At 47.2% G+C, this 24947-nt stretch overlaps 1 protein-coding gene across 1 annotated transcript; it reads left to right on the forward strand.

The window, feature by feature from the left end:
* Nucleotides 1–2274: 2274 nt before the first annotated feature.
* Nucleotides 2275–23672, forward strand: IL6R (interleukin 6 receptor). The gene is made up of 10 exons (XM_058160664.1): nt 2275–2459; nt 11086–11337; nt 12749–12869; nt 13574–13752; nt 14852–15012; nt 15847–15994; nt 16465–16508; nt 17909–17987; nt 19003–19099; nt 20696–23672. Exons 1-10 carry the CDS (start codon nt 2372–2374, stop codon nt 20919–20921), a joined length of 1395 nt encoding a protein of 464 aa, XP_058016647.1. The 5' UTR covers nt 2275–2371; the 3' UTR covers nt 20922–23672.
* The last annotated feature ends 1275 nt before the right edge of the window (nt 23673–24947 follow it).

Here is a 24947-nt window from a genome sequence, read left to right on the forward strand (position 1 = left end):
TCGATACCAAAGAGGACATATTTTGTCCACGAGGGAGAGGCGCGGGATAAATCCAGTTTGGGCACAGCCTCTCCAATTTTGGGCAGAAGAGGGAGGGGGGGGCGAAACCGCAGCTGTGCCAAGCAGGGATTAAGGAACATTCAGTATAATTTATTTTACATTTCTATACTGGGCAGAATTGTTATCGTTTTATGACTATAAAGAGAAATTGCCTTTTCTTTAAAAAAAAATAATGTGGGGTGTTTTTTTTTCCTCGTGCCTTTATTGAAGATCTCAGCCAGGGGTCACCAAGCTTTCGGACTTCAGGGACCACTATATTCCCAATTTTAAATCCCGCGGACCACTGATATGAATTTTTTAAAAAGATAAATAGTATTTAGTGCAATATAAAAAAATGCAAATAATTCTTCTGCGGACCACCAAAATTTTCTCACGGACCACCAGTGGTTGGTGACCACTGATCTAAGCGATCTTGTTGGATGGGCTATGGTGGATGGCCGTTCATTTAACGATGGTTCAAAGTGATGGAAAAAGTTATTCATGACCTGTTGTTGCAATTATGACTGTCAAACGCACACACACACACACACACTGGGGTCACAAGATCGCAATTTGCGACTTTCCTACCTGACACATTGGTTCAGTGGCTAAGACGCTGAGCTTGTGGATCAGAAAGGTCGGCGGTTCGAATCCCTAGCGTCGCTTAAGGGGGTGAGCTCCCGTGACTTGTCCCAGCTTCTGCCAACCTAGCAGTTCGAAAGCAGGTAAAAAAATGCAAGTAGAAAAACAGGGACCACCTTTGGTGGGAAGGGAACAGCCGTTCCGTGCGACTTTGGCGTTGAGTCGTGCCGGCCACATGACCACGGCGACGTCTTCGGACAGCGCTGGCTCTTCGGCTTTGAAACGGAGATGAGCACCGCCCCCTAGAGTCGGGAACGACTAGCACATAAGTGCGAGGGGAACCTTTACCTTACCTGGCTTCTGACAAGTGAAATCAATAACGGAAGGCGGGTTTTGCCAATTAGCACATGATTCATTCAATGACCCTGTGACTCGCTTAACGGCGGTGGTAAAAATGGTCGTAAAAAATCACATCCGGGCACATGATTTTCTCAGCGTCCAAGCTTGCCAACTTAACGATAGACAATCCAATCCCAGTTGTGGTCGTAAATCGAGGACTACTTGTGCAGTATATTCTTGGGGTGTGGGGGCTGGCAGTGAGTGTTTTCCCTTCAATTCCTACTGCCGTTGTTAATTTTTAAAGAAGGAATTTGAAGAACGGAGAGTAAAAAGCTTCTAATACAATTTTTTGTCTTCATATCACCATGAGGTCTAGAAACTTGAGTTCCCCTTTATAAGACGCTATCAGAGTAGAATTGGGAGGGGATAACCTCAGATATTTGTCGAAAGTCAGATCTGGGGTATGTTTTTTGAAAACCCACAAACGCATCTGACTTACTTTGGAAAACCGCGAATATGGGCATGTGGGCGTGGCCAAGCCATGGGAAAGCTCCGCCCCGCCTGGCTTGGCTCACTCGAGCGGCGCAAAAAGCTTGCCTCCCACCCCCCAAACGCACCTGCAACCTCTTCCTTGATGGTGTGGAGCTGTTTGTCAATATCATCCCAGCTCCTTTTTCCGAGCCATTTATCGCGGTCCTCAACTTAACGACCATCCGTTTAGTGACCAACGGCCCTGAAAAAAAAGTCCGTTTCCGCCTACTTACGACCTTTGCAGCCTCCCCGTTGGTCACATGCTCAAATTTCAGACGCCGGGCAACCAACTCGGATTTACGACGGTCGTAGTTCTCCCGGGGGGGGAGGGAGAGGCGGGTCCCATGATCCCTTTTGCGTCCTTCCAACGAGCCAAGTCAACAGGATAGCCAGCTTCACTTTAATGGCAGGGACTCCCTTAAAAGTGGCAAGGAAAACTGGGCAAAACTCTCCAAGCATCCTGCTTAGCGACGGGGGCTCAGCTGTGGTCGTAAATCGAGAGCCTTCCTGACAAGATGGATTTTAGTTTTATTTATTTTTTGCAAATTCTTGGTGAGCGTGCACGTGAAAACAACCTTATTTTGAAAGAGAAAGAGCTGGGAGATTTGGGGGGGGGAAACCCAGGGTGCCTCATATTTTCTTTCTGCATAATGTTGGTGTATTTTCCCCCACCCACGCCCCCCCCTCTCCTGCCCCATGTGCCCCCCCCCCAGTTCCAGCTCCACCCCATTGCTCAACCTCCCCACCTGCTTTCATAACTCCAGAGAGGGGACAGTCGCTAACTTCAACAGCCGAGGCTTGGAAGTTCCTCAAATGTCTCTCTGCAACCCAGGCAGCTGGCAGGAGCCCTGGGGCCGTGCGCTGGCATCGCCTTGGCATCATGTGGCTGGCTGGTGCCACCCTGATCGCCCACATCCTGGCGGCCGCGGCCGGGTTCAAGGCCTCCACGTTGCCCTGCGAGCAGCCAGGTGAGACGGTTCGGAATTTCGCTCTGGCAGGTGGCTACGGACGAATGCTGGGGGTGGCAGTGCTTCCAAAACAAAGTCTAAGTTTGTGTGTGTGTGTTTTTCCTGGGTGTGTGTTTTTCCACCGAGTTTAGGGCTGTGTCGTTAAGGTGAGAGGTGGAGGTGGGTCCGTTTTTATTTTTATTATTTATTCGATTTTTATACCGCCCTTCTCCCGAAGGACTCAAGGCATCCTCAGCTGCCAGCCTAGCACAATTTTTCGAGTTTCTTGGCGCTTCTGCTGCAGGTTAGCCTTTTAAAACTGGTTTGTGTGTTTGCGGGTGTCTTTGAGAAAAGGGTGATGGTGGGACGACTGGAAGAGCGAGAGAAAGGAAGAAAAGAGGGAAGAAAGGAAAGAGAGATGCGAAGGAAGGAGGGAAAGAATGTTGGGAAGGAGAGAAGAAGAAAAACTGTATGGAAGGAAGGAGAGAGAAAAGGGAAAAAGAAGGAGAAAGGGAAAGAAAGAATGGGATGGGATGGGAGGGAAGGGGGAGAAAGGAGGAAAGGAGGAGGAGAAAGGAAAAGAAGGGGAGGGGAGGGGAGAAAGAAGAGGAAAGAAGAAAGGAAGCGACGGGAAAGGGAAAGGAGGAAGGGAAAGGAAGTAAATAGAAGGGAAGAAAAGGAAAGGAAGGGATGAGAAAGGAAAGGAAGTAAATGAAGGAAAGGCATGGAAGTAAATAGAGGAGAAGGGAAGGAAAGAACCATGAAGGAGGAAAAAGGAAGGAAGGAAAGAAAGAGAGACGGAAAGACAGAAATTCGTAAACGGTGGGTCATCGCTAACCTGCCCCGCACCGCAGGGCCGTCGTGAACGATCAAAACAAGACGAAACACCATCTTGTACCAGCCGTAACTTCTGGTCCAACGAAGGCGCCTTTTTAGCTTGCGGGAAAGTTTCGAAAAGAAGAAATCCAGATACAAAAAGTGGGGACGGGAAGGGACAAACAAACAAACCCTGTTTTCTCCCTTTCTCTAGAATAAAACCTGGTTTATTTTGTGCAGGTAGAAAAGAAGGGATAGGAACCCGAGAGGCAGGAAGAGTTTTCAGAGAAAAGCTGTTGAAGCAGAGGAAGAAGGGAAAAAAAAAAAAGAGAATAATTGAGAACTTCTGTTTTCTTTTTCTCTCTCTTTTTTTTTCTACTGTAAATGTCGGCGCCACCATAATTTCACCATCCTTTTTCCTTCCCCTCATCTCTGCTCCTTCCTAAGACCCCCATTTGGGGGTGCCAAAGGGGTCTCAGCAGAGCCCCCCCCTGGACAAGAAAATATTTTGTGGCCCACGGAGGAAAAATAATTTTCATTCTTTCTTTCCCTCCACCTCCCCGTCCCCTGATACCGTCTCCTTTTTAATTTGCGGATAATATAAAACGCAAAAGCAAATAATAATAGGAGAGAGACGGGAAGAAGAAAGGAAGGTGGAAGCGTCGAAAAGAAAGAGAGAACCGAAGCATCTCTCCAGCAGAATGGAATACGATAATAACTTCCAATTTCATTTTATTTTTTTTACTTTTACAACGATAGTATAAAGTCGCAGTTTCCGTAACAACAACCCTATCTCATGGGTAAAACCCCAAAATCAAAAGTTTCGTTGTTTTTCCGCAGCACAAAATCCAGTAACACAAAAGTAATTTTGTGTGTGTGTGTGTTTGTGTGTTTTTCCTCTGATCAAAGCAGTTCCGTTGACCCATAGCTGCTAAATAAAAATCTTAATTTTCCAAACAATCCATCTGGGTTGCACAAGACTTTATCACGCGGTCATTAATCCAAGATTTGTCGGGAGCGGGGAGGGGGGTTTTATCATTCCCCCTCATGGGGGGGGGCTGACCCCCATTTTTTTTTCAACTGTGGGGGGAGGTTGTGGGGGGGGGGGGCTTGTCTTTTGGAAGAAAGGAACGTGGGAGAATTGGGAAGGGGGAAAAAGAGAATTAATATCCTGAAAAAAGATCAAATGCAAAATGAACTTTGCAAAAAAAAAAAAGAAAGATTTTGCAGTTGGTGTTTTGGGAAGTGAGCCTTTGAAGTGTGATTTGTGGTGTGTGATTGTGTTTGTTTGTGTTGGGGGGATTGTGCACAATAAGGAGGGAAGCTTAAAGACCCGACAAAGGGAGCTGTACAAGCTAAGCCTCCAGTCGTCTTTCAAGTCTACCTTCTTCCTGGGCCTCAAATTGAAAAAGTCCCTGAAATTTTGAGTTCTCGTCTTGCGTCCAAAATCATGGTTAACTCGTAGCTTGGGGCCAAAGTTCCCGAGGAAGGTTTATTTCCTCCAAAAGAAATAAAAATAAAAATCACCCCAGAATCTCTTCCTCTGTCTGGATTTTTCAGATTTAAAACCCACCACTTAAAAAAACAACAACAGGAAGGAGAAGCCGAGAAGCAGAAGAAGGAAGAGAGGGGGAGGGAAAAAAATCCCGTTTAGAGAGGTTAAATGTTCTTTTTCTTTCTTTCACATTTTGTTTTTCTTCTTCTGGTGAATATTAACAAGGATTTGTGGGGGGGGGAAGAGAGAGAGAATTAAGAGCAGAGTTTTATAGATGACCTAATCTTCCCAGCTCAACTCTTAGGGGATTCTGGGAATATCTCTGGAGAGAAATATATTATTTTTTCCCCCCCTTGGTGACAAGCTGGGAGCGGGGCAGGCATTAATGATTGTGCTGCTTGGTCTAAGTTGTCTTAATTATCGTATCTTCTCCTCCTCTTTCTCCTTCTTTTCTTTCTCCATCCTCCTTTCTCTCTTCTCCTCCTCCTCTTCCTCCTCTGTCTCCATCTTCTCTTCTCTCTCCTCCTTCTCCTCTTTTTCCCCTTCTCCTTCATCCTCCTTTCTCCCTTCTCCTCTTTTTCCTTCTTTTCTTTCTCCTTCATCCTCCTTTCTCCCTTCTCCTCCTCCTCTTTTTCCTTCTTTTCTTTCTCCTTCATCCTCCTTTCTCTCTTCTCCTCCTCCTCTTCCTCCTCTGTCTCCATCTTCTCTTCTCTCTCCTCCTTCTCCTCTTTTTCCCCTTCTCCTTCATCCTCCTTTCTCCCTTCTCCTCCTCCTCTTTCTCCTTCTCCTTCATCCTCCTTTCTCCCTTCTCCTACTCCTCTTTTTCCTTCTTTTCTTTCTCCTTCATCCTCCTTTCTCCCTTCTCCTCTTCCTCTTTTCCTTTTCTTTCTCCTTCTCTCTCTCCTCCTTCTCTTTTTCCTCCCTCTCCCTCCTCTTTTCTCCCTCTTCCCCCTCTGTCCCCATCTTCTTCCTCTCCTCCATCTCCTCTTTTTCCTTCTTTTCTTTCTCCTTCTCTCTCTCCTCCTTCTCCTCTTCTCCTCCTCCTTCTCCCTCTTCCTCCTCTGTCCCCATCTTCTTCCTCTCCTCCATCTCCTCTTTTTCCTTCTTTTCTTTCTCCTTCTCTCCTCCTTCTCCTCTTTTTCCTCCTTCTCCCTCCTCCTTTCTCCCTCTTCCCCCTCTGTCCCCATCTTCTTCCTCTCCTCCTTCTCCTCTTCTCCTCCTTTCTTTCTCCTTCTCTCTCTCCTCCTTCTCCTCTTTTTCCTCCTTCTCCCTCCTCCTTTCTCCCTCTTCCCCCTCTGTCCCCATCTTCTTCCTCTCCTCCATCTCCTCTTTTTCCTTCTTTTCTTTCTCCTTCTCTCTCTCCTCCTTCTCCTCTTTTTCCTCCTTCTCCCTCCTCCTTTCTCCCTCTTCCTCCTCTGTCCCCATCTTCTTCCTCTCCTCCATCTCCTCTTTTCCTTCTTTTCTTTCTCCTTCATCCTCCTTCCTCCTCCTCTGTCTCCCTCTTCCTCCTCTGTCTCCCTCTTCTTTTCTCCTTCTCCTCTCCTCCTCTTTTCCTTCTTTTCCTTCTCCCTCCTCCTCCTCCTCCTCTTTTCCTCCTTCTCCCTCCTCTTTCTCCCTCTTCCTCCTCTGTCCCCATCTTCTTCCTCTCCTCCATCTCCTCTTTTCCTTCTTTTCTCCTTCTCTCCTCCTTCTCCTCTTTTTCCTCCTTCTCCCTCCTCCTTTCTCCCTCTTCCCCCTCTGTCCCCATCTTCTTCCTCTCCTCCATCTCCTCTTTTTCCTTCTTTTCTTTCTCCTTCATCCTCCTTTCTCCCTTCTCCTCTTCCTCCTCTGTCTCCCTCTTCTTTTTCTCCTTCTCCCTCTCCTCCTCCTCTTTTTCCTTCTTTTCCTTCTCCCTCCTCCTCCTCCTCCTCTTACAGGTATTCTCTCCCAAAAAAAACCCCCTTAATCCAGCCACGCTTCAGCCCAGCTTCAGGCAGGCTCCCTTAAGAGAAGAAGACCCCTGCCCAGGCCAGAGGGAAGGACTAGAAGTCCTCCAAGGTTCCTTCCAGCCCTAGTATTCCCCCTCCCTCCCCACGCCGCCCCCCCAAGCAAGGGGATTAGCAGCTGCCTGTGAACTTCTCCTGATAGTTAATTCTTGGCACGGCTGGCTGAGGGGGCCCTGTTAACCTTTAATCAAATGCCAGCTTTTGCAAAAAAATAAAAATAAAATCACTTATTTTCCTGCCGCGACTGCTTGCTCTTCCGCCGCTGATCTTTTTTTTTTTCTTTTCTAAATTGATTAATACCCCGCTGCCGGGAATCTAATACAATCAGGATGGGCTAATTGCTTTTCCTGAAAGTTGATCTGGTTCGAGTTCGGATTCTGCCCGGCTTTGCGAAAAAATAGTGATAGCAAAGCACTCGAAAGGCCAGTTTCCACCCTCAGACTCAGACTTACAAACATTTGTTTAGGGACCATCCGAAGTTACGAGAAGAGTGGGAGAAAGGGACTTAGGGCCCCTTTTTTCCACACTTAACGACCGTCGTAGCCTCTCCGTGGACCGAGAGGCAGATCCTTAGATGCGTTGCGCCTCGTTTTGTCACCTTTCTCGTCACTAAGCGAATCCCTGCAATTGTTCAGTTAGGAAGACTTAAGTTGTTCAGGGAATCTTTGCTTCGCGAAACCGCATGGCGTGACTCCGGGATCCTCCGACCGTCATAAATACGAGTCAGTTTGCCAAACGTCACATGGTCAAAATTCAGACGCAACAGACTCGTATTTACGACCGTGTCCCGGAGTCACGCAATTTCCACCCCTCCCCTTTAGAGACCTTCCGCCAAGCAAAAGTCAAAAGAAACCAGATTTACTTTGCAACCGTAGCAAGAAAAGTTTGTAAAATAGGGCAATAGCTCACTTCACAGCTGTCTCGCTTAGTGACGGGAAACGTAACTTGAGCGCCATTGCGGCCGTACGTCGAGGACTCGCGGCTATAAATCTTTGCATAAAACCCTTTGCAATCTTTTTTTTTTTATTATTTTAAGCAAGCATAAGAAAGTAGATTCTGGTTTCGTGTCATTTCGGCTGGGCCAATCCGGGTCTGAATTCTCAAAAAAAAAATGTGCCTTTTTTAAAAAATTCACTTGAAGCGTCTCTTTTTTAGCGTCAGTGAAATTGAGTGTCGCTTTTTAGAGCGAGACAGGTGGCCGCTGTCAATTTAAGTTAAGTCAATATATAAATTGCACCAAATGATGCAGTCATTTGCCACCTTGCGTGCCAAAATCAAATCACGGCTCGGATGCCTCGTCGAGCAAGTGGCAGGGAGTTCCGCAGGCCGCAATCTCCCCCTGTTTAAACAACGTGTTGCTGTTTTTTTTTAAAAGGAAGCAATAACCGCATTAACAAATGACCATTTACCGGTGTTCATTTCCTGGCGATTCTAGGAATTGCTTGCACTGCTTATTTAACGTGACCTTGAACGTCTTTCTACACCGGCGGCCTCCTCGAACCCAGCTCTTTAGCCCACCCCCGTTGCTACGGAGACACACTTTAAAAAAAAAACAAAACACACGCACAACAATTTGTCAATATTTGTTTTTCGAAGCTGAAACACCAGAAAACAGGAAGGTTATGAACCGGCCAACGTTAATTCAATCTATTAAATCCTTCGCTGCCTTCTGGTTGGAAAATTTTGGAGAGAAAAGGGCCAGCTTTTTGGCTTCGAGCCAGCCAGTGGGCAGTGCCCATTTGGACCGGCTCCATTCCGTGTCTCCCAAATACCCTTCCTTCCTTTTTTTTTAAATTTATTTTAAAATATTTTTTTTGTCCTTTTGGTGCCTAAGCTCTGTTTTGTTTGCTTCGATTCTGTGGTGGATAGAACTGCTTTAAGCTGGTGTTTTTTTATCTTATTATTATCTCTTTTATTCATTAAACGTGAAACTCAGTCAACCGAACAATTAAAAATGTGTCACAAATATCATTGACTACTTCTTCTTCTTCTCCTCCTCCTCTCCTCTCCTCTTCCTCTTCCTCCTCCTCTTCTCCTCCTTCTCCTTCTCCTCCTCCTTCTCTCCTCTCCTCTTCCTCTTCTTCCTCCTCCTCCTCCTCTTCTCCTTCTCCTTCTCCTTCTTCCTCTTCCTCTTCCTCTTCTTCTTCTTCTTCTTCTTCTTCTTCTCCTCTTCCTCTTCTTCCTCCTCCTCCTCCTCCTCCTCCTCCTCCTCCTCTTCTCCTTCTCCTTCTCCTTCTCCTTCTCCACTTCTTCTTCTTCCTCTTCTTCTTCTTCTTCTTCTTCTTCTTCTTCTTCTTCTTCTTCTTCTTCTTCTTCTCCTCCTCCTCCTCCTCCTCCTCCTCCTCCTCCTCCTCCTCCTCCTCCTCCTCCTCCTCCTCCTCCTCCTCCTCCTCTTCTTCTTCTTCTTCTTCTTCTTCTTCTTCTTCTTCTTCTTCTTCTTCTTCTTCTTCTTCTTCTTCTTCTTCTTCATCATTATACAACATTATTTAATATATTACAACTTTCTGCACTGAGTTTCCTTGCTATTAAATCCGGTCTTTCTAAATAATCCCTTATTCTTGTATAACCATATCGAGCATTCTTGTATACAATTTCGTTATCTATACTTAACATCCTATATATTGACAGAGTCAGTGTTTTATCCTTACCAACATTCAATACTCTTAGATTTCAGTTAGTCAAAATTCCCATTCTTATTGCTCATTTCTGCTCCATTTTCACAATGCCAGGCTATCCATTTCTGCGCAGTCTAATACCATGATGGCGAACCTATGGCACGCACGCCTGCTGGAAGTGGTACGCGGAGACATGCCTCCGGGCACACGAGTTGTTGCCCGGATTCCGGCGCACTGGCTAGCTGGTCTTCACGCTTGCGGGAGCGCTGTAAACCGGAAAAGCATGTGTGTGCCGGGAAGATAATCTTCCAGTTTCCTGTGGGCACATGGATACTGGAACAACTGGTTTTCATGCGTGCATATGCGCCAGAAACTGGAAGACCAGGTGGCCGGGGCACATGCGTGTGTCGGAAACCGGAAGATCATCTTCCCGGCGTGCGCGTGAGCACTGGGTGGCTGCTCTTTCAATGCGAGCCGTTTCAGCACCCGGTGCCAAAAATATTCTAGTATTTTCTTAATGTTCTCTTCATCTCGGCAATGTTGACTCTTGAAGAGAAGCAGATGACGGGTTCAAATCAAAGGGCCAAGGCCTCCCCCCCTCCCAACTTTGCCTTTTGACCGAGCTCCGATAAAACTATTGATCGCCCAGAGAAGTTTTCCCACATCAGCGAAAGGGTTATCTTCTCTCGTGCAGCATTCCCAAGGTCAGGACTTTGGAAAGTTCTCGGCTGGTATCTCTGCACTTTTGCTCCTCGGGCTGAGAGCTGGTTGGGGAGGGTTTTTTTTTACGATGGTTTGAACTTGGTGCGCCTCCGCCTGGCTTTAGGCCTTCTCATCGATCTGTTATTCAGAGATGATATTCTAATATCTGAATATTAGAATATTATCCCTGGAGAGATAATAATGGAGAGTCCGCGATCATGTTGCACGTCACCTATAAAAGCGTTCGAGGTTATTTTCCCTTTTTCTCTTTCATGGCATTCTTTGCTTTTTCTTTCTCCAACTCCTGGTGAACCTTTTCCTTCTCCTTTTCCTCTTGCTTTCCTTCTCCTTCTCCTTCTCCTCCTCTTCCTTCACTTTTTCTTCTTTCCTTTCCTTTCTTTTTTCTTTGCTTCCATTTTTATTTTTATTTCCATCTCCTCCCTGCTTCATTTCCTCCTTCCTTCCTTCCTTCTCTCCCTCCCACCTCCACTTTTACTTCTTCCTTTCTTCCTTCCTCCCTTCCTTCCACCCTCCCTCCTCCACTCCTTCCTTCCTTCCTTCCTTCCTTCCTTCCTTCCTTCCTTCCTTCCTTCCTTCCTTCCTTCCTTCCTTCCTCTTTCTCACACAAATTCCCTTCCTTCTTTTGTGCAATTTCCTTCCTTCCTTCCTTCCTTCCTTCCTTCCTTCCTTCCTACCTTCCTTCCTTCCTTCCTTCCTTCCTCTCCCTCTTTTCCTCTTTCTCACACAAATTCCTTCCTTCCTTCCTGCATTTTCTTCCTTCCACCCTCCCTCCTCCACTCCTTCCTTTCTTCCCCCTTCCCCTCCCTCTTTCTCAAATACCCTTCCTTCCTTCCTTCCTTCCTTCCTTCCTTCCTTCCTTCCTTCCTTCCTTCCTTCCTTCCTTCCTTCCTTCCTTCCTTCCTTCCTCCCTCCCTCCCTCCCTCCCCCTCCCTCCGTTTTCTCCATCTCCTCCTCCCCTCTTCCCTGATCTTCCTTTTCACTATGTTTTTTTTAAATTCCCTTTTATTTGGCAGCTCCACCCGCTGGTGCCATCGTCGCCCTGCCAGGTTCCAACGTAACCCTGCTTTGCCCGGAGGCGGAGGAAGCCAACCAGACTCTGGTGCATTGGAAGTTTGAGAAGCAACCTATCTCTTCCGCCCCCCCTGTAGTGTGGGACACCTCGGGGGCCAATCTTTTCCTTCCCTTCGTCCATCCCAACCATTCGGGGTCTTACAGCTGCTCCGAAGAAAGCCGGATCCTTTGTACCCACCGATTGATTGTGGAAGGTGGGCGGTTTTTTTTAAATTCGTCCTTGGTTCTTTCTGCCCTCTTACTGTTGTGACCCAGGCCCAAGTAGGTAGTAATAAACTCAGTCCGTGAACAAACAAACAAACTTTATTCGAACAGCTGGGAATTACTTCATTCCCAGCGTCTCGTTCAACTCAAATTAAAGCAAATTCCTCCCAACACAAATTCCTCAGTTATCTCGCAAACCTTGGCCCAATTAGGCAAACATCCAGAAGACACCGATACAAAAATAAATGCAAGAAGACGAAGCTATCAACGTTGTTTTCCGGCAAAGCTCAAACACTGTTGCTGGTCTGTTTTAAGCCTTATGGGAGGGGCCAATCATCTCCTGGCCTTACTCCTGAGTTGTCCTCTCTGCTTGAGCTGCTCTTGCCTTCTGGCAGCTCTTCTCATGCGTGCATTAGGAACAGGCTCCTCCTGTTCCTCCGCCTCACTACTATCAGGCTCTGGAGGCTCTGGAGTCCGCACCTCACTCTCCGATGGCCCTGGCCCCACCTTTGCCTCTGACGCAGAGCCCTCATCTGGGCCCTCCCCAGCCTCCAGGACTGGCCCATATTCTTCCTCAGCCTCATCGCTGTCTGACTCTGTTGCCAGCTCTGTAGGCTGCTGGCGGACCACAACACTCACTGCTCCGGGGTTCCTGAGCATGTGCAGAGTGCTTCCCGAGACCCTGATGTCTTCTCTCTTGTGGCTTTTCTCGCGGCCAGCGGGCTCGCCACGAAAGGGTCTGGGCAATCCCCGCGCCAGACGGAGTGAGAAATGAATAAGCAGAGTCCAATTCTCCTCGGGGTGAGCGAGCCCCGAGCTAGCTCGAAACAACCCTTTTATTAAGATTAGGGGTTAGGGGTGGGTTACAGAAGGTAAGCAGGGGTGGTTACATATTAGCATATATTCAACACGTGAACACGTGACTACAAGCACATCCACAAGCCTATGATTTTGGGAGAAAGCTCGTAATTCTTGGGAGGAGTTTTACCATGAGGTGATTCTTTGTTCTCTGCTTTTTGCCTACGTGGTACAGCAAACAGAAATACATCTTGAAACATCCTGACTACATACTAATAAATCTCATATAATTGTGTGTAGGAGCAAACTTCTTTTGAAGCTCTGTGAAGTTGACCTTATCAGAGAAGGAATGTTCTGTGGCTATCTCATAGGTGTTGTTACATTTACTGGCAAACATCTTTGTAACCTTGGCATCAAACAGATTTCTGCTTACATGATAACAATTAGCCAGACTTACCTATGCTGATATTTTTGCACATAAGCAATTTCTTGCTCATGCTTATATTTGCACATAAGTAATTTTATAAACAGTTTCATAAAGGGGTTCATATGGCATAATATCGCAACACTCTCTCTCTCTCTCTCTCTCTCTCTTTTTTCCAGAGCCCCCCAAGAGCCCAGACGTAACCTGTTTCCGCAAGAGTTTAGTCAAGGATATTCTCTGCGAGTGGAGAACTTTTTCTCCGGTCTCCCTGCGCACCAAAGCCACCCTCTGGATGCAAAGGTCTGTTTGTGAGGAGGGGGGCGATGTCGATTGGCTAAAAAAAACCGGGAGTCCCCGACTTACGACCGTTCACTTGAGTGTCCGTTCGAAGTTACGACGGCCCTAAAAAAAAATTCGTGATTTCGTTTTTCGCACTTAACGACCGTTGAGGCATCCCCCATGGCCACCTGATCAAAATCCAGGCGCTTGGCCGCCGACTCGTAGTTACGACGGTCGCAGTGTGTCCCCTTCGCACCCCACCCACCCAGGGTCAGGCGATTCCTCCTTTTGCGACCGTCTGGCAATGCGGACGCCGGATTTATTTAACAACCGGCGTGACCCGTTTAAGGATCGCAGGGATTTCCCTGAAGAAAGATGGCAAGAAGGGTTTGTAAAGACGGGGCCAAACTTCACTTAACTCGCTTAGGCGACGGAAATTCGGGGGCTCCGTTGTGGTCGTACGACAGGGACTTGACCGTCGTGCGAAAATAATCTCTCCCAAGCTGGGATCGCAGAAGGCTAAAGATTCAGGATCAGACGCAATTTCTTCCTTTGATTGTGAGCCTCTCTGCACTGCCTGGAATCTAGAAGTGGTGGGTCCCCTTGAGGTCATCCAGCCCAGCCCCCCCCCCGTGCCAGGCGCAGGAAACCCGAGTTGCGGTTGGTGGGACTCCAACTCCCAGCATCCCCCAGCCAACCGCATGCTTCCATGCTTCCCTGGACAGGTTCACGGGAGAGAACCCCATGGAGCAGCCATGCCGCTATTACAGCCGATCCCGGAAATTCACCTGCCGCGTTCAAGGGCTGAACCACGAGGAAGACGGGTTCCTGCTGGTGTCTGTCTGCGTGGCCAACCTCGCAGGGACGGCGCAGAGCCAGAAATCCTTCCACACCGATGTTTTGCGTGAGTGTGCTTGTCTCCACCCAACGCATGTGCCATGAAAAGAAGACAAAGGCCCCACAAGATTACCTCGGCCAATGGAGAATTGCAATCTCTGTATCTATCTGTCGTATCTATTGTCTCCCTCCCTCCCTCCTTCCTTTCTTCCTTCTCTCTTTCTGCCATCTCACTCTCTCTCATCTATCTATCTATCTATCTATCTATCTATCTATCTATCTATCTATCTATCTATCTATCTATCTATCTATCTATCTATCTATCTCTCATCTATCTATCTCTATATATATCTAATCTCTCTCTCTCTATCATCTCCCTCTCTATCTCTCTATCATCTATCTATATCTATCTATCTATTTATCTCTATGTCTATCATCTATCTATCATCTATCTGTCTATATCTCTAATCTATCTATCTATATCTATTTATCATCTCTCTATCTAGCTAATCTCTCTCTCTCTTTCTGTCATCCATCCATCCATCTATCTATCTATCTATCTATCTATCTATCTATCTATCTATCTATCTATCTATCTATCTATCTATCTATCTCTGTCTATCTATCTATCTAACTATCTATCTATCTATCTCTATGTCTATCATCTATCTATCATCTATCTATCATCTATCTATCATCTATTTATATATATATCTAATCTATTTATCATCTTTCTCTCTTTATCTAATCTCTCATCTATCTCTCATCTACCTCCTATCTATCTATCTATCTATCTATCTATCTATCTATCTATCTATCTATCTATCTTTCTATCTCTCTCTCTCTCTCTCTCTCTCTTCGTGTCTTCCCCATCTATCTATCTGTCTTTCATCTTCATCTCTGTCTATAATCTATCTATCCATTTATCTCCGTCTGTTTCATCTTCCTCTATCTTCTATCTGTCAACCCAGTCCAATCCATCCGTCCACCCGGGCCTCTTTCTTTAAGAATCCCCCAGGATCGGGTGGGTCATGGAAGGCCGAGCCAAGCTCCGTTCCTATCCAGCCCCCCAACCTAGGCAGGTTCAGATGCCCCCCCCCCCGCCCCACTTGCTCTCCACCCAGGAGACCCCTCCCAACCGATTTCCCACCCGTCTCTCTTTGCAGTCAAACCAGATCCCCCGGCCAACGTGCAGGTCCACCCCGTGGAGAAAGAACCCCACAAACTGCACGTCACCTGGAGGAACCCCAATTCCTGGGGCTCCAAGTATTATCACCTCCAGTTCCAGCTGCGCTACCGGATGAAGAACTCCAAAACTTTCTCCGAGGTAGGTTTTCTTTTCTTTCTGTTTTTCCCGTAGATGGGAAGAGGGTGGGAGGTGGGGGGGGGAAATCCATCTTGTTTGGGGCTCAGGGGTGGGAAAAAGCGGCTGCAGAATAAGAGAGTGGGAAGGGGCCTTGGAGGTCTTCTAGTCCAACCCCTGCTGGAGAAGGAGAAGCTCCTAAACCATCTAAGAGAAATGGCTGCCCAGTCTCTTCTTGGAAACCTCCAGTGGTGGAGAAGGGAGGGAGGAAGGAAAGGAAGGAAGGAAGGAGGGAGGAAGGAAGGAAAGGAAGGAAGGAAGGAGGGAGGAAGGAAGGAAAGGAAGGAAGGAAGGAGGAAGGGAGGGAGGGAGGGAGGAAGGAGGTGGGTGGGAGGAAGGAAGGAGGGATGGAGGAGGAAGGAAGGAAGGAAGGAAGGAGAGAGGAGGAAGGAAGGAAGGAGGAGGAGGGAGGAGGAAGGAAGTGAGAAAAGGAAGGAGGAAGGAGGAGGAGAAAAGGAAGGAAGGAAGGAAGGAAAGGAGGAAGGAAGGAAGGAAGGAAGGAAAGGAGAGAAGGAGGAAGTAAGGAAGAAAAGGAAGGAGGGAGGGAGGAAGGAAGGAAGGAAGGAAGGAAGGAAGAAAGAAAGGAAGGAACAACAGAATAGAGTTGGAAGGGACCTTGGAGGTCTTCTAGTCCAACCCTCTGCTCATGCAGGAGACCCTACTGGCTGTCCAATCTCTTCTTAAAAACCTCCATTGACGGAGCACCCAGAACCTCTGGTGGCAAGCCGTTCCACTGGTTCATTGCTCTGACCGTCAGGAAACTCCTCCGTCATTCCAAGGTGGCTTCTCTCCCTCCAGGTCCATCTCAACTACGGGGCCACCTCCTACACCATTGTAGACGCCGTTCAAAATTCACCCCATATCGTTCAGGTCCGAGGACGGGAAGAATTTGACCACGGAAACTGGAGCGAGTGGAGCCGGGAAAACGTGGCCATCCCATGGTCAGGTCAGTGGCCTCGCAAAGCATGGACCCCTTCCAAGCAATGCAGAAAATAATGGGAAAAATTAAGCAAATGGAAATAATAATAATAATAATAATAATAATAATAATAATAATAATAATAATAATAATAATAATAATAATAATAATAGCCTCTTTGTGTCTTTTCTCCCCTCTGCAAAATGCCGGATGGGTTTTAGCAAAATCAGAAAAAATCAGAGAAGGAAGAGAATCACTTCTTAACTTTCTTAGGAAGTCATTTTTTTAAAAAAAATAATAATTTTGCACTTAAAAATTGGGGGAAAAAATGTATGAAGGGAAAGGAGCTGAGGTCTTTGCAGGAGGGATTGGCAGCAACCCCAGAATGAGGGGGGGTCTTCTGACCCCCTTTTCGAATGCCCGTTCAGATTTTCCTTCGGGTTCCCCCATTGGCAATCCATCCGTTCACTTTCCTTTCTCACTCCTTCGCTTTCCAGAGTCTCAAGATTTCAAGCCGGAAACAACCCATTACGCTTCAGAGGTAAGTCAGTCCTAAGGAAAGAAAAAAAATTTTTTTTTGTTTTTTTTTAAACATGAGGAAAATGACCAGAAAAAAGAAGGAAGGAAGGAAGGAAGGAAAAACTAGAAAAAGAAAGAAGAGAAGGATGAATGATGGAAGGAAGGAAGGAAAAACTAGAAAGAGAAAAGGAAGGAAGGAATGGAGGGAGGCAGGAAGGAAAAACTAGAAAGAGAAAGAATGGAGGGATGAATGATTGATGGATGGAAGGATGGATGGAAGGAAGGAAGGAAGGAAGGAAGGAAGGAAGAAAAACTAGAAAGAGAAAGAAGAGAAGGATAAATGTTGGAAGGAAGGAAGGAAAAACTAGAAAGAGAAAAGAGAAGGATGAATAATGGAAGGAAGGAAGGAAAAACTAGAAAGAAAAAAGAAAGGAAGGAATGGAGGGAGGCAGGAAGGAAAAACTAGAAAGAGAAAGAATGGAGGGATGAATGATTGATGGATGGAAGGATGGAAGGAAGGAAGGAAGGAAAACTAGAAAGAGAAAGAAGAGAAGGATGAACGTTGGAAGGAAGGAAGGAAAAACTAGAAAGAGAAAGAATGGAGGGATGAATGATGGAAGGAAGGAAGGAAAAACTAGAAAGAGAAAGAAGGGAGGAAGGAAGGGAGGGAGGCAGGAAGGAAAAACTAGAAAGAATGGAGGGATGAATGATGGAAGGAAGGAAGGAAGGAAAACTAGAAAGAAAAAGAATGGAGGGATGAATGTTGGAAGGAAGGAAGGAAAAACTAGAAAGAGAAAGAAGGGAGGGATGAATGATGGATGGAAGGAAGGAAAGAAGGAAGAAAAAAATTTAGAAAGAGAAAGAAGGGAGGAAGGAAGGAAGGAAGAAAAAAATATCTAGAATGAAAAAAGGAGGCATAAAATCTGTAAGGAAGGAAAGAAAAAAGGAGAAAGAGAAGGAAGGAAATTGGAAAGAAAAGGAAGTCAGGCAGGAAAGAAAGAAAGAAAGAAAGAAAGAAAGAAAAAAAAAAAAGGAAAACGTCAAATCTGCTGCCAGCTTTCCCTCTCCTCATGGGTTTTTTTCTTTTCTTTTATCGTTCTGTGTTTTATTTTTCTCAAAAGCGGAAGGAGGATTTCTTTGGGGCCTGAGCAGATGTTCGGGGTTCTCCCTAAAAGAGAAAAAACAGTTGACGCGTCCTTGGACTTCTTCCGTTTTCAAACTCATTTGAATTTCTTTCTTCTTCTTTTTTTCCCCCCCTTTGCGAAAGCAAGCAGCGGCCTGAAAAATTAGATTTTATTTTTCCCCACCAGCCTAAGTGAAGCAAACCTTCAGGTTGGCCCCACCACCACCACCACCGCTCGTCGTAACTCGAGGACCGCCTGTCTTCCAACACGATTCGATTTCTTCTTTTCTCTCTTGCAGGACCCATCCGATCCGAATTTATCCGGCCCTTTCACCTCCACCATCTCCGCCTTCTCCAGCCACACCGAGAAGCCCCTCGGTGAGTGGGAGGAGGGGGTGGGGCTTTCTTGGGGGGAGGAGGGGGGGTCCCCCTGACGGGAACCCCCCCCCCCAATTTTGCAAGCCCGGCACAAAAGGAGACATTTCCTGACAGTGAGGACAATTAACCAGTGGAACAACTTGCCACCAGAAGTCATGAATCCTCCAACACTGGAAGTTTTTAAGAAGGTTAAGAGGGCCCTTCCAACTCTCTGTTATCCTGTATTCTGAGCAGGGGGTCAGACTAGAAGACCTCTGAGGTCCCTTCCAACTCTGTTATCCTGTATTCTGAGCAGGGGGTGGACTAGAAGACCTCCGAGGGCCCTTCCAACTCTTTTATCCTGTATTCTGAGCAGGGGGTGGACTAGAAGACCTCTGAGGACCCTTCCAACTCTGTTATCCTGTATTCTGAGCAGGGGGTGGACTAGAAGACCTCCGAGGTCCCTTCCAGCTCCCATTATTCTGTATTCTGAGCAGGGGGTCAGACTAGAAGACCTCCGAGGTCCCTTCCAACTCTCTGTTATCCTGTATTCTGAGCAGGGGGTCAGACTAGAAGACCTCCGAGGTCCCTTTCAACTCTGTTATCCTGTATTCTGAGCAGGGGGTGGACTAGAAGACCTCCGAGGTCCCTTCCAGCTCCCATTATTCTGTATTCTGAGCAGGGGGTCAGACTAGAAGACCTCCGAGGTCCCTTCCAACTCTCTGTTATCCTGTATTCTGAGCAGGGGGTGGGACTAGAAGACCTCTGAGGGTCCTTCCAACTCTGCTGTTCTAAACCAAAAGAAATATTTTGGAGCGAGCCAGCAGCAGATCTATTTGCGAAATCTTCCTAGATTCTTTTCCCAGAATTCCCCCCACCGGGCAGGCTAAGCCGCAAAGCATTATGGGAGATCTGGTTCTAGCCCTGATGGGGTCTCTGGACCAGAGGGGAGGGGAGGGGAGGGGAGGGGAGGGCTCATCCAACAGGCCCTAACCAGGTGTGTCTTCTTTTGGGGGGGCTGCTGTTTTGCTTCCAGTGGTGGAAGAGGCTGTCGGGGTGCCGCTGCACGTCTTCCTCATCATGGCGGTCAGCATCACACTGGGCCTGGCCTTGGCGGTCGGCGTCCTCACCCGGTGAGAAGGGGGGCCACTCTCTTTTTGGGGGGTTTGGGGGCAGGGAGGGGGGATGGGAGGGTCCTTTTTGGGGGTTTCAAGAGCGGAAAAAAACCATGGTTGGAGAAGCAGAGAGGGAAGGGCAAACAAACTGGGTTTAAAGTGGGCTGAGGGGAGGAAACGTGGTTTGTTTTAGGGGTCGGGAATTCACTGGGGGGGGGGAGGCCAAGTGGATCTGAGCACGTCCTTCCTTCCTTCCTTCCTTCCTTCCTTCCTTCCTTCCTTCCTTCCTTCCTTCCTTCCTTCCCTCTCTCCCTCGTTCCCATCTTTCTCTTTTTCCCTTCCCCTCTACTTCCTTCTCCCACCTTCCTTCTCATTTTCCTTCCTTCCTTCCTTCCTTCCTTCCTTCCTTCCTTCCTTCCTCTCTGTCTCCCACCTTCCTTCCTTCTTTCTTTCCTTTCTTGCTTCTTTCCTCCCTCCCTCCTTCCTTCCTCCCCTCCTCCTTTTCTCCTCTTCCCTCCCTCCAATCCTCCCTTTTTCCTTCTTTTCATCCCTCCTTCCCTCCCTTCATCACTCCCTCCTTTTTTCCTTCCTTCCTTCCTTTTTTCTTTCCTCCCTCCCTTCTCTCCCTTCCTCCCACTTTCCTTCCTTCCTTCCTCGCTCACCTTCTTTCTTTCCTTCCCTTTTCCCTTCCCTTCCCTTCCCTTCTTTCTTTCTTTCTTTCTTTCTTTCTTTCTTTCTTTCTTTCTTTCTTCTTTCTTTCTTTCTTCCTTCCTTCCTTCCTTCCTTCCTTCCTTCCTTCCTTCTTTCTTTCTTTCTTTCCTTCCTTCCTTCCTTTCTTCCTTCTTTCTTTCCTTCCTTCCTTCCTTCTTTCCTCTTACTTTCTTCCTTCCTTCTTTCCTTCCTTCCTTCCTTCCTTCCTTCCTTCCTTCCTTCCTTCTTTCTTCCTTCCTTTTCTTTCCTTCCTTCTTCTCTTTCTTTCTTTCTTTCTTTCTTCTCTTTCTTTCCTTCTTCTTCCTTCCTTCCTTCCTTCCTTCCTTCCTTCCTTCCTTCCTTCCTTCCTTCTTTCCATCCTTCCTTCCTTCATTTTTCCTCTTTCTTTCTTTCTTTCTTTCCTTCCCTCCTTCCTTCCTTCATTTTTCCTCTTTCTTTTTTCTTTCCTTCCTTCCTTCCTTCCTTCCTTCCTTCCTTCCTTCCTTCATTTTTCTTCTTTCTTTCTTTCCTTCCTTCCTTCATTTTTCTTCTTTCTTTCTTTCTTTTTCTTCCTTTCTTCTTTCTCTCTCTCTCCCTCTCTCCCACTCCTTCCTTCCTTCCTTCCTTCCTTCCTTCCTTCCTTCCTTCCTTCCTTCCTTCCTTCCTTCCTTCCTTCCTTCCCCTTCTTTCTTCTCTCCCTCCCTCCTCTTTTCACGGTCCCTCCCTCCCCCTCCCCATCCAAAGGCAGATTCTTTCCTAGAGGGCTGCCCCCCCCACTTCCCACAGACCCTAAACACCTTTGGGGTTCCCCTTCCAGACCTCCCTTCTTCTCCCCCCTTGGGACCCAGACTGGGGAGGGGCTCTCAGCCCCAGCCCCACCCTCCCGGCCCTTCCATCTAACAGGTGCGCTTGGCCTTCCACTAGGTACCGCAAGAAATGGGGCCTCCTGCCCTTCGGCGAGATGAAACCCAAATCTGTGCCCACCTCCTACGCGTTGACCCCAATATCTCCGGAGCCCCCCATGAGTACCTCTCCCCTCCTCTCCCCTCCCACCTCGCCCTTCAGCGAGAGCTCCATCGACAGCCCAAGGACCCCTGACCAGGGTCCCTACGACGTCTCCAACGCGGACTACTTCTTGCTGCCCAAGTGAAGTGGGGGGCCCCCTATGGCGAGAAGTTCCTTGGGGAGAGGCCCACCACATACCCCGTGGTTGACCTCAAGACAGGGGTGGCCCACAGCACCCCAAAACCTGCCTTTTGGGGCAGCCTTGCAGTCATTTGCCAAGGATTTCCTGCCCCTCCCTCCCCAAGAACTGGACCACGGATGGCTGCCTTTGAAAATGGAGAACGTGGTTCAACGTCAGACGTCGGTCCAGCCACGACGGATTTCCTCCCGGCTGCCAACGATGGGAAAGATGCCGTGGACGATGGTTTGCAGGCCCCGGGAGGCCTCCCACAATGGCTTGCAATAAAGAACAGGACATCTAAAGAAAGTTTTTTTTGCTAGAGTGGGAAATCTTTTTCAATCTGATCATCGGATCCGGTCAGTTTCACCACTTTTTTATCCTACCTGGTCAGGTTTTTTTTTCCCCTCTTCACTTATCTTGTCAATTTCCACTTGCTGTTCCCCAAAAACTTCCATTTTTGCATCAATCTGCATCAAAATACCTGATATGTATATATGTGGGAAGCATGAAGCTGAAGCCTGAAGATGACGAATGAGACTTCGTCGAAACGTCGCCAAGACACTTCCAATTTTACGCGGGAGAAAACCCGAATAACCAAAGACCTACATACAAACACCTGCGAAAACCTCAGAAAACATATATATATATATGAGAATATATATATATTCTCTAAAATCATTTTTTAAAAAGCAGTTATCCAACTGGACACATTCCCTCATCTACCTCAGTCTGGGAACTTTATAGCTTTTCTACCACGAAAACAGGAGTTTTAAGTTTTCCTTTTCGCCTTAAAATACACATTTTGGACTGATATTTTTCCCCTCATTTCAGGGAGATGGAGACGCCGTTCAGTTTATCCTCTAATTCCAAAAACGGCCTGTTTTTTTAATACCTTTTTCAGCGGGGAAAGGAAGAAAAAGAAAGGAAAAAAACCCCACTTTTGCAAGATGTGAAGTTTTGGGAAGAAACCGTTCCCGAGCGGCCTTCAAATTCAACCCAAAGCCATCTGGGGTTGCTTCCCGATGTGAATGAGCAAAAGTGGCCAATCTTCTAGTTGACTTTACTGGTCTTCCATCTAACCCAAGGAGAAATTTTATTCTTTTTCCCCCTTTAACTTAAACTTTGGGGTTTGGAAGAGTACAATTTTTCGAGTCTGATTGGCAGGACGTTCGCCTAAAAATATTCGATAATTTGGGAACAATCAACCCAAGTTGCCTTTGGAAGTTGTGGGAGCTTCACCACTGGAGACTTTCAAGAAGAGACCGGACTGCCCTCTGTCAGATATGGTGCAGGGTCTCCTGCTTGGGTCGGGGGTTGGATTAGATGACCTCCGAGGTCCCTTCCAACTCTGCCTATTCTATATTCAGTGGGACAGAAGTTGCCTTCGGAAGTTGTGGGAGCTTCATCCCTGGGAAGCTTTCAAGAAGAGACTGGATTGACATCTGTCAGAAATGGTGTAGATGCCTCCTGCTTGGGTGGGGCTGGACTAGATGACCTACAAGGTCCCTCCCAACTCTGTGATTCTCTGTTATTATTATTCTGTTATTGGTGCCAACGGAGAGTTTTGAATTCGGGGTGCATTTTTGTGCGTGGCGAGGAAACATTGCGGTGCATGGATTTTGGGGGTGTGTGTGTGAACTGTCCCCCCCTCCCACTTTTTATTGCAAGCAAGAGACTTGGGGGCGGGTGGGGGTGAATTGACCCCTTCAAAAAACTTTGGGTCACAAGGCCGAGCTATTCTCAAGAGAACTATCCCGGTTTCCTTATTACAACACTTTTTATTTTTTTAATTTTTTGGGGGGTGGGGGGAGTTGTGGGCTTGTTTTTTTTGCTGCTGCTGTTGGTTCTGCAAAACAGCTGTGTTTTTTTGTGTGTGTGTGTGTGATGTTTTTTCCTTTGTGTTGTTTTTTTTCAGAGGTCAAAGCGTGGGCATTATTTGGCAATTCTGCTTTTTTTCTTTCTTTCTTTTGTTTTGAGGGCCAGTTATAAATTCGGGACTTCGGGTATCCCAGGGGACGAAAACCTCCCAGAAATGCAGGCTAGTCCTCGACTTGCGACCCCCAACGGAGCTTCAGGTGTCTGCCACTAAGCGAGACGTTGGTTAAGGGAGTGCTGCCCCCTTTGACGTTTATCTTTCCAGACACAGCTGTTAAGCGAATCACTACAGTCGGTTAAGTTAGGAAAGCGGTCGTTAAATGTGACTCTAGCTTCCCCCACTTGACTTGGTTCGTCTGAAGGTCGCAAAGGGGATCACGTGACCCTCCGGGACACTCGTCATAAATATGAGTCAGTTGCCGCTTGCCTGGATTGGGTTTAGGTGACCCTGGGGAATGCTCTAACGGTCGTTAAGTGTGAAAAATGGTCACAAATCACTTTTCTGAGGTCGTTCAGTGTGAGAAACAGTCCCAAGTCCCCTTTTTTCAGCCCCGTGGTAAATTTGAACGGTCACTAAGTGAACCGTTGTAAGTCGAGGACTACTTATACAGGAGATGAACGGGAGGATCCAGAAACGGAGAAAATTCAATCCAATCAGTTTTTTCCTTGGTGGGGAAAAAGAGAAGCAAGTTGACAAAGGATTGGTTTGAAACGGCTGAATTTGCAAAAATTTGCTGGTGTTTTTATTGCAAAGTCAACCGAAAAATGTTAAGTTTGGAATTACAAGTTAAACGTTCAGCTGCATTTTTTTCCCCAAGTGAATAAATGCATATGGTGCTACTTTGGACTTTTGTGCTTTTGTTGATAAAAATGGCTAAAATGGGTGTTTCTCAGAACTTTAAGAGGGGTGGACTTCAACTCCCAGAATTCCCCAGCCAGCATGCATGGAATTCTGGGAGTTAGTCCACCCCTCTTAAAGCAGGCTGGCTGGGGGATTCTGGGAGTTGAAGTCCACCCCTCTTAAATGGTGGATTCTGGGAGTTGAAGTCCACCCCTCTTAAATGGTGGATTCTGGGAGTTGAAGTCCACCCCTCTTAAATGGGGAATTCTGGGAGTTGAAGTCCATTTCTCTTAAAGCAAGCTGGCTGGGGGATTCTGGGAGTTGAAGTCCACCCCTCTTAAATGGGGGATTCTGGGAGTTGAAGTCCATTTCTCTTAAAGCAGGCTAGCTGGGGGATTCTGGGAGTTGAAGTCCACCCCTCTTAAATGGGGGATTCTGGGAGTTGAAGTCCATTTCTCTTAAAGCAGGCTGGCTGGGGGATTCTGGGAGTTGAAGTCCACCCCTCTTAAATGGGGGATTCTGAGAGTTGAAGTCCACCCCTCTTAAATGGGGAATTCTGGGAGCTGAAGTCCATTTCTCTTAAAGCAGGCTGGCTGGGGGATTCTGGGAGTTGAAGTCCACCCATCTTAAATGGGGGATTCTGGGAGCTGAAGTCCATTTCTCTTAAAGCAGGCTGGCTGGGGGATTCTGGGAGTTGAAGTCCACCCATCTTAAATCATGCTGGTTGGGGAATTCTGGGAGTGGAAGCCCATCCCCCTTAAGTGGAGAATTCTGGGAGTTGAAGTCCACCGCTTTTAAAGCATGCTGCTGGGGGGGTTCTGGGATTTGAAGCCCAACCAACTTAAAATTATTAAGGTTGGGAAACCCTGCTCTAAAACGTGGTTTTCAAATCAAAGCTGGAAACTGAGGCCACCTCCCTGCAATGGGTCTAAACTCGTGGCTGACTTGGGGCTCTTGCTTCCCTCTTCCCTCCACCCGAGACAGTGACTAAATCATCAGGTTTTGCAATCTAGGGCTGACGAACTCCTCCCGGAGACAAACCACACATCTCTCTGGGGGGGCTTGAAAACAAGAGTTGGCCAAAGTTTCGATCCTACACGGTTGCTAAACGAATCCGGCTTTCCCTCTTGACTTGAAGGGCGCAAAAAGGGGACCCCGGCATGTGGCGACTGTCATAAATACGAGTCCATTGCCAAGGGTCCCAATTTTGATGCGGAGGATGGATGCTGCGACTGTGGCTTGGTGTGAAAAAGTCCTTATTTCCCCCCCCCCGT

This window comes from Ahaetulla prasina, chromosome 17, assembly GCF_028640845.1.
Source record: "Ahaetulla prasina isolate Xishuangbanna chromosome 17, ASM2864084v1, whole genome shotgun sequence".
In the NCBI taxonomy this organism is placed as follows: Eukaryota; Metazoa; Chordata; class Lepidosauria; order Squamata; family Colubridae; genus Ahaetulla; species Ahaetulla prasina.

What these genes read in the sequence shown, in the direction of transcription:
- IL6R (XM_058160664.1), top strand. Translation starts at nt 2,372, where the DNA reads ATGTGGCTGGCTGGTGCCACCCTGATCGCCCACATCCTGGCGGCCGCG. An exon ending in GCCACCCTCTGGATGCAAAG is followed by an intron (nt 12,870 to 13,573) that starts GTCTGTTTGTGA and finishes TTCCCTGGACAG; the next exon opens with GTTCACGGGAGAGAACCCCA. An exon ending in ACTCCAAAACTTTCTCCGAG is followed by an intron (nt 15,013 to 15,846) that starts GTAGGTTTTCTT and finishes CTCTCCCTCCAG; the next exon opens with GTCCATCTCAACTACGGGGC.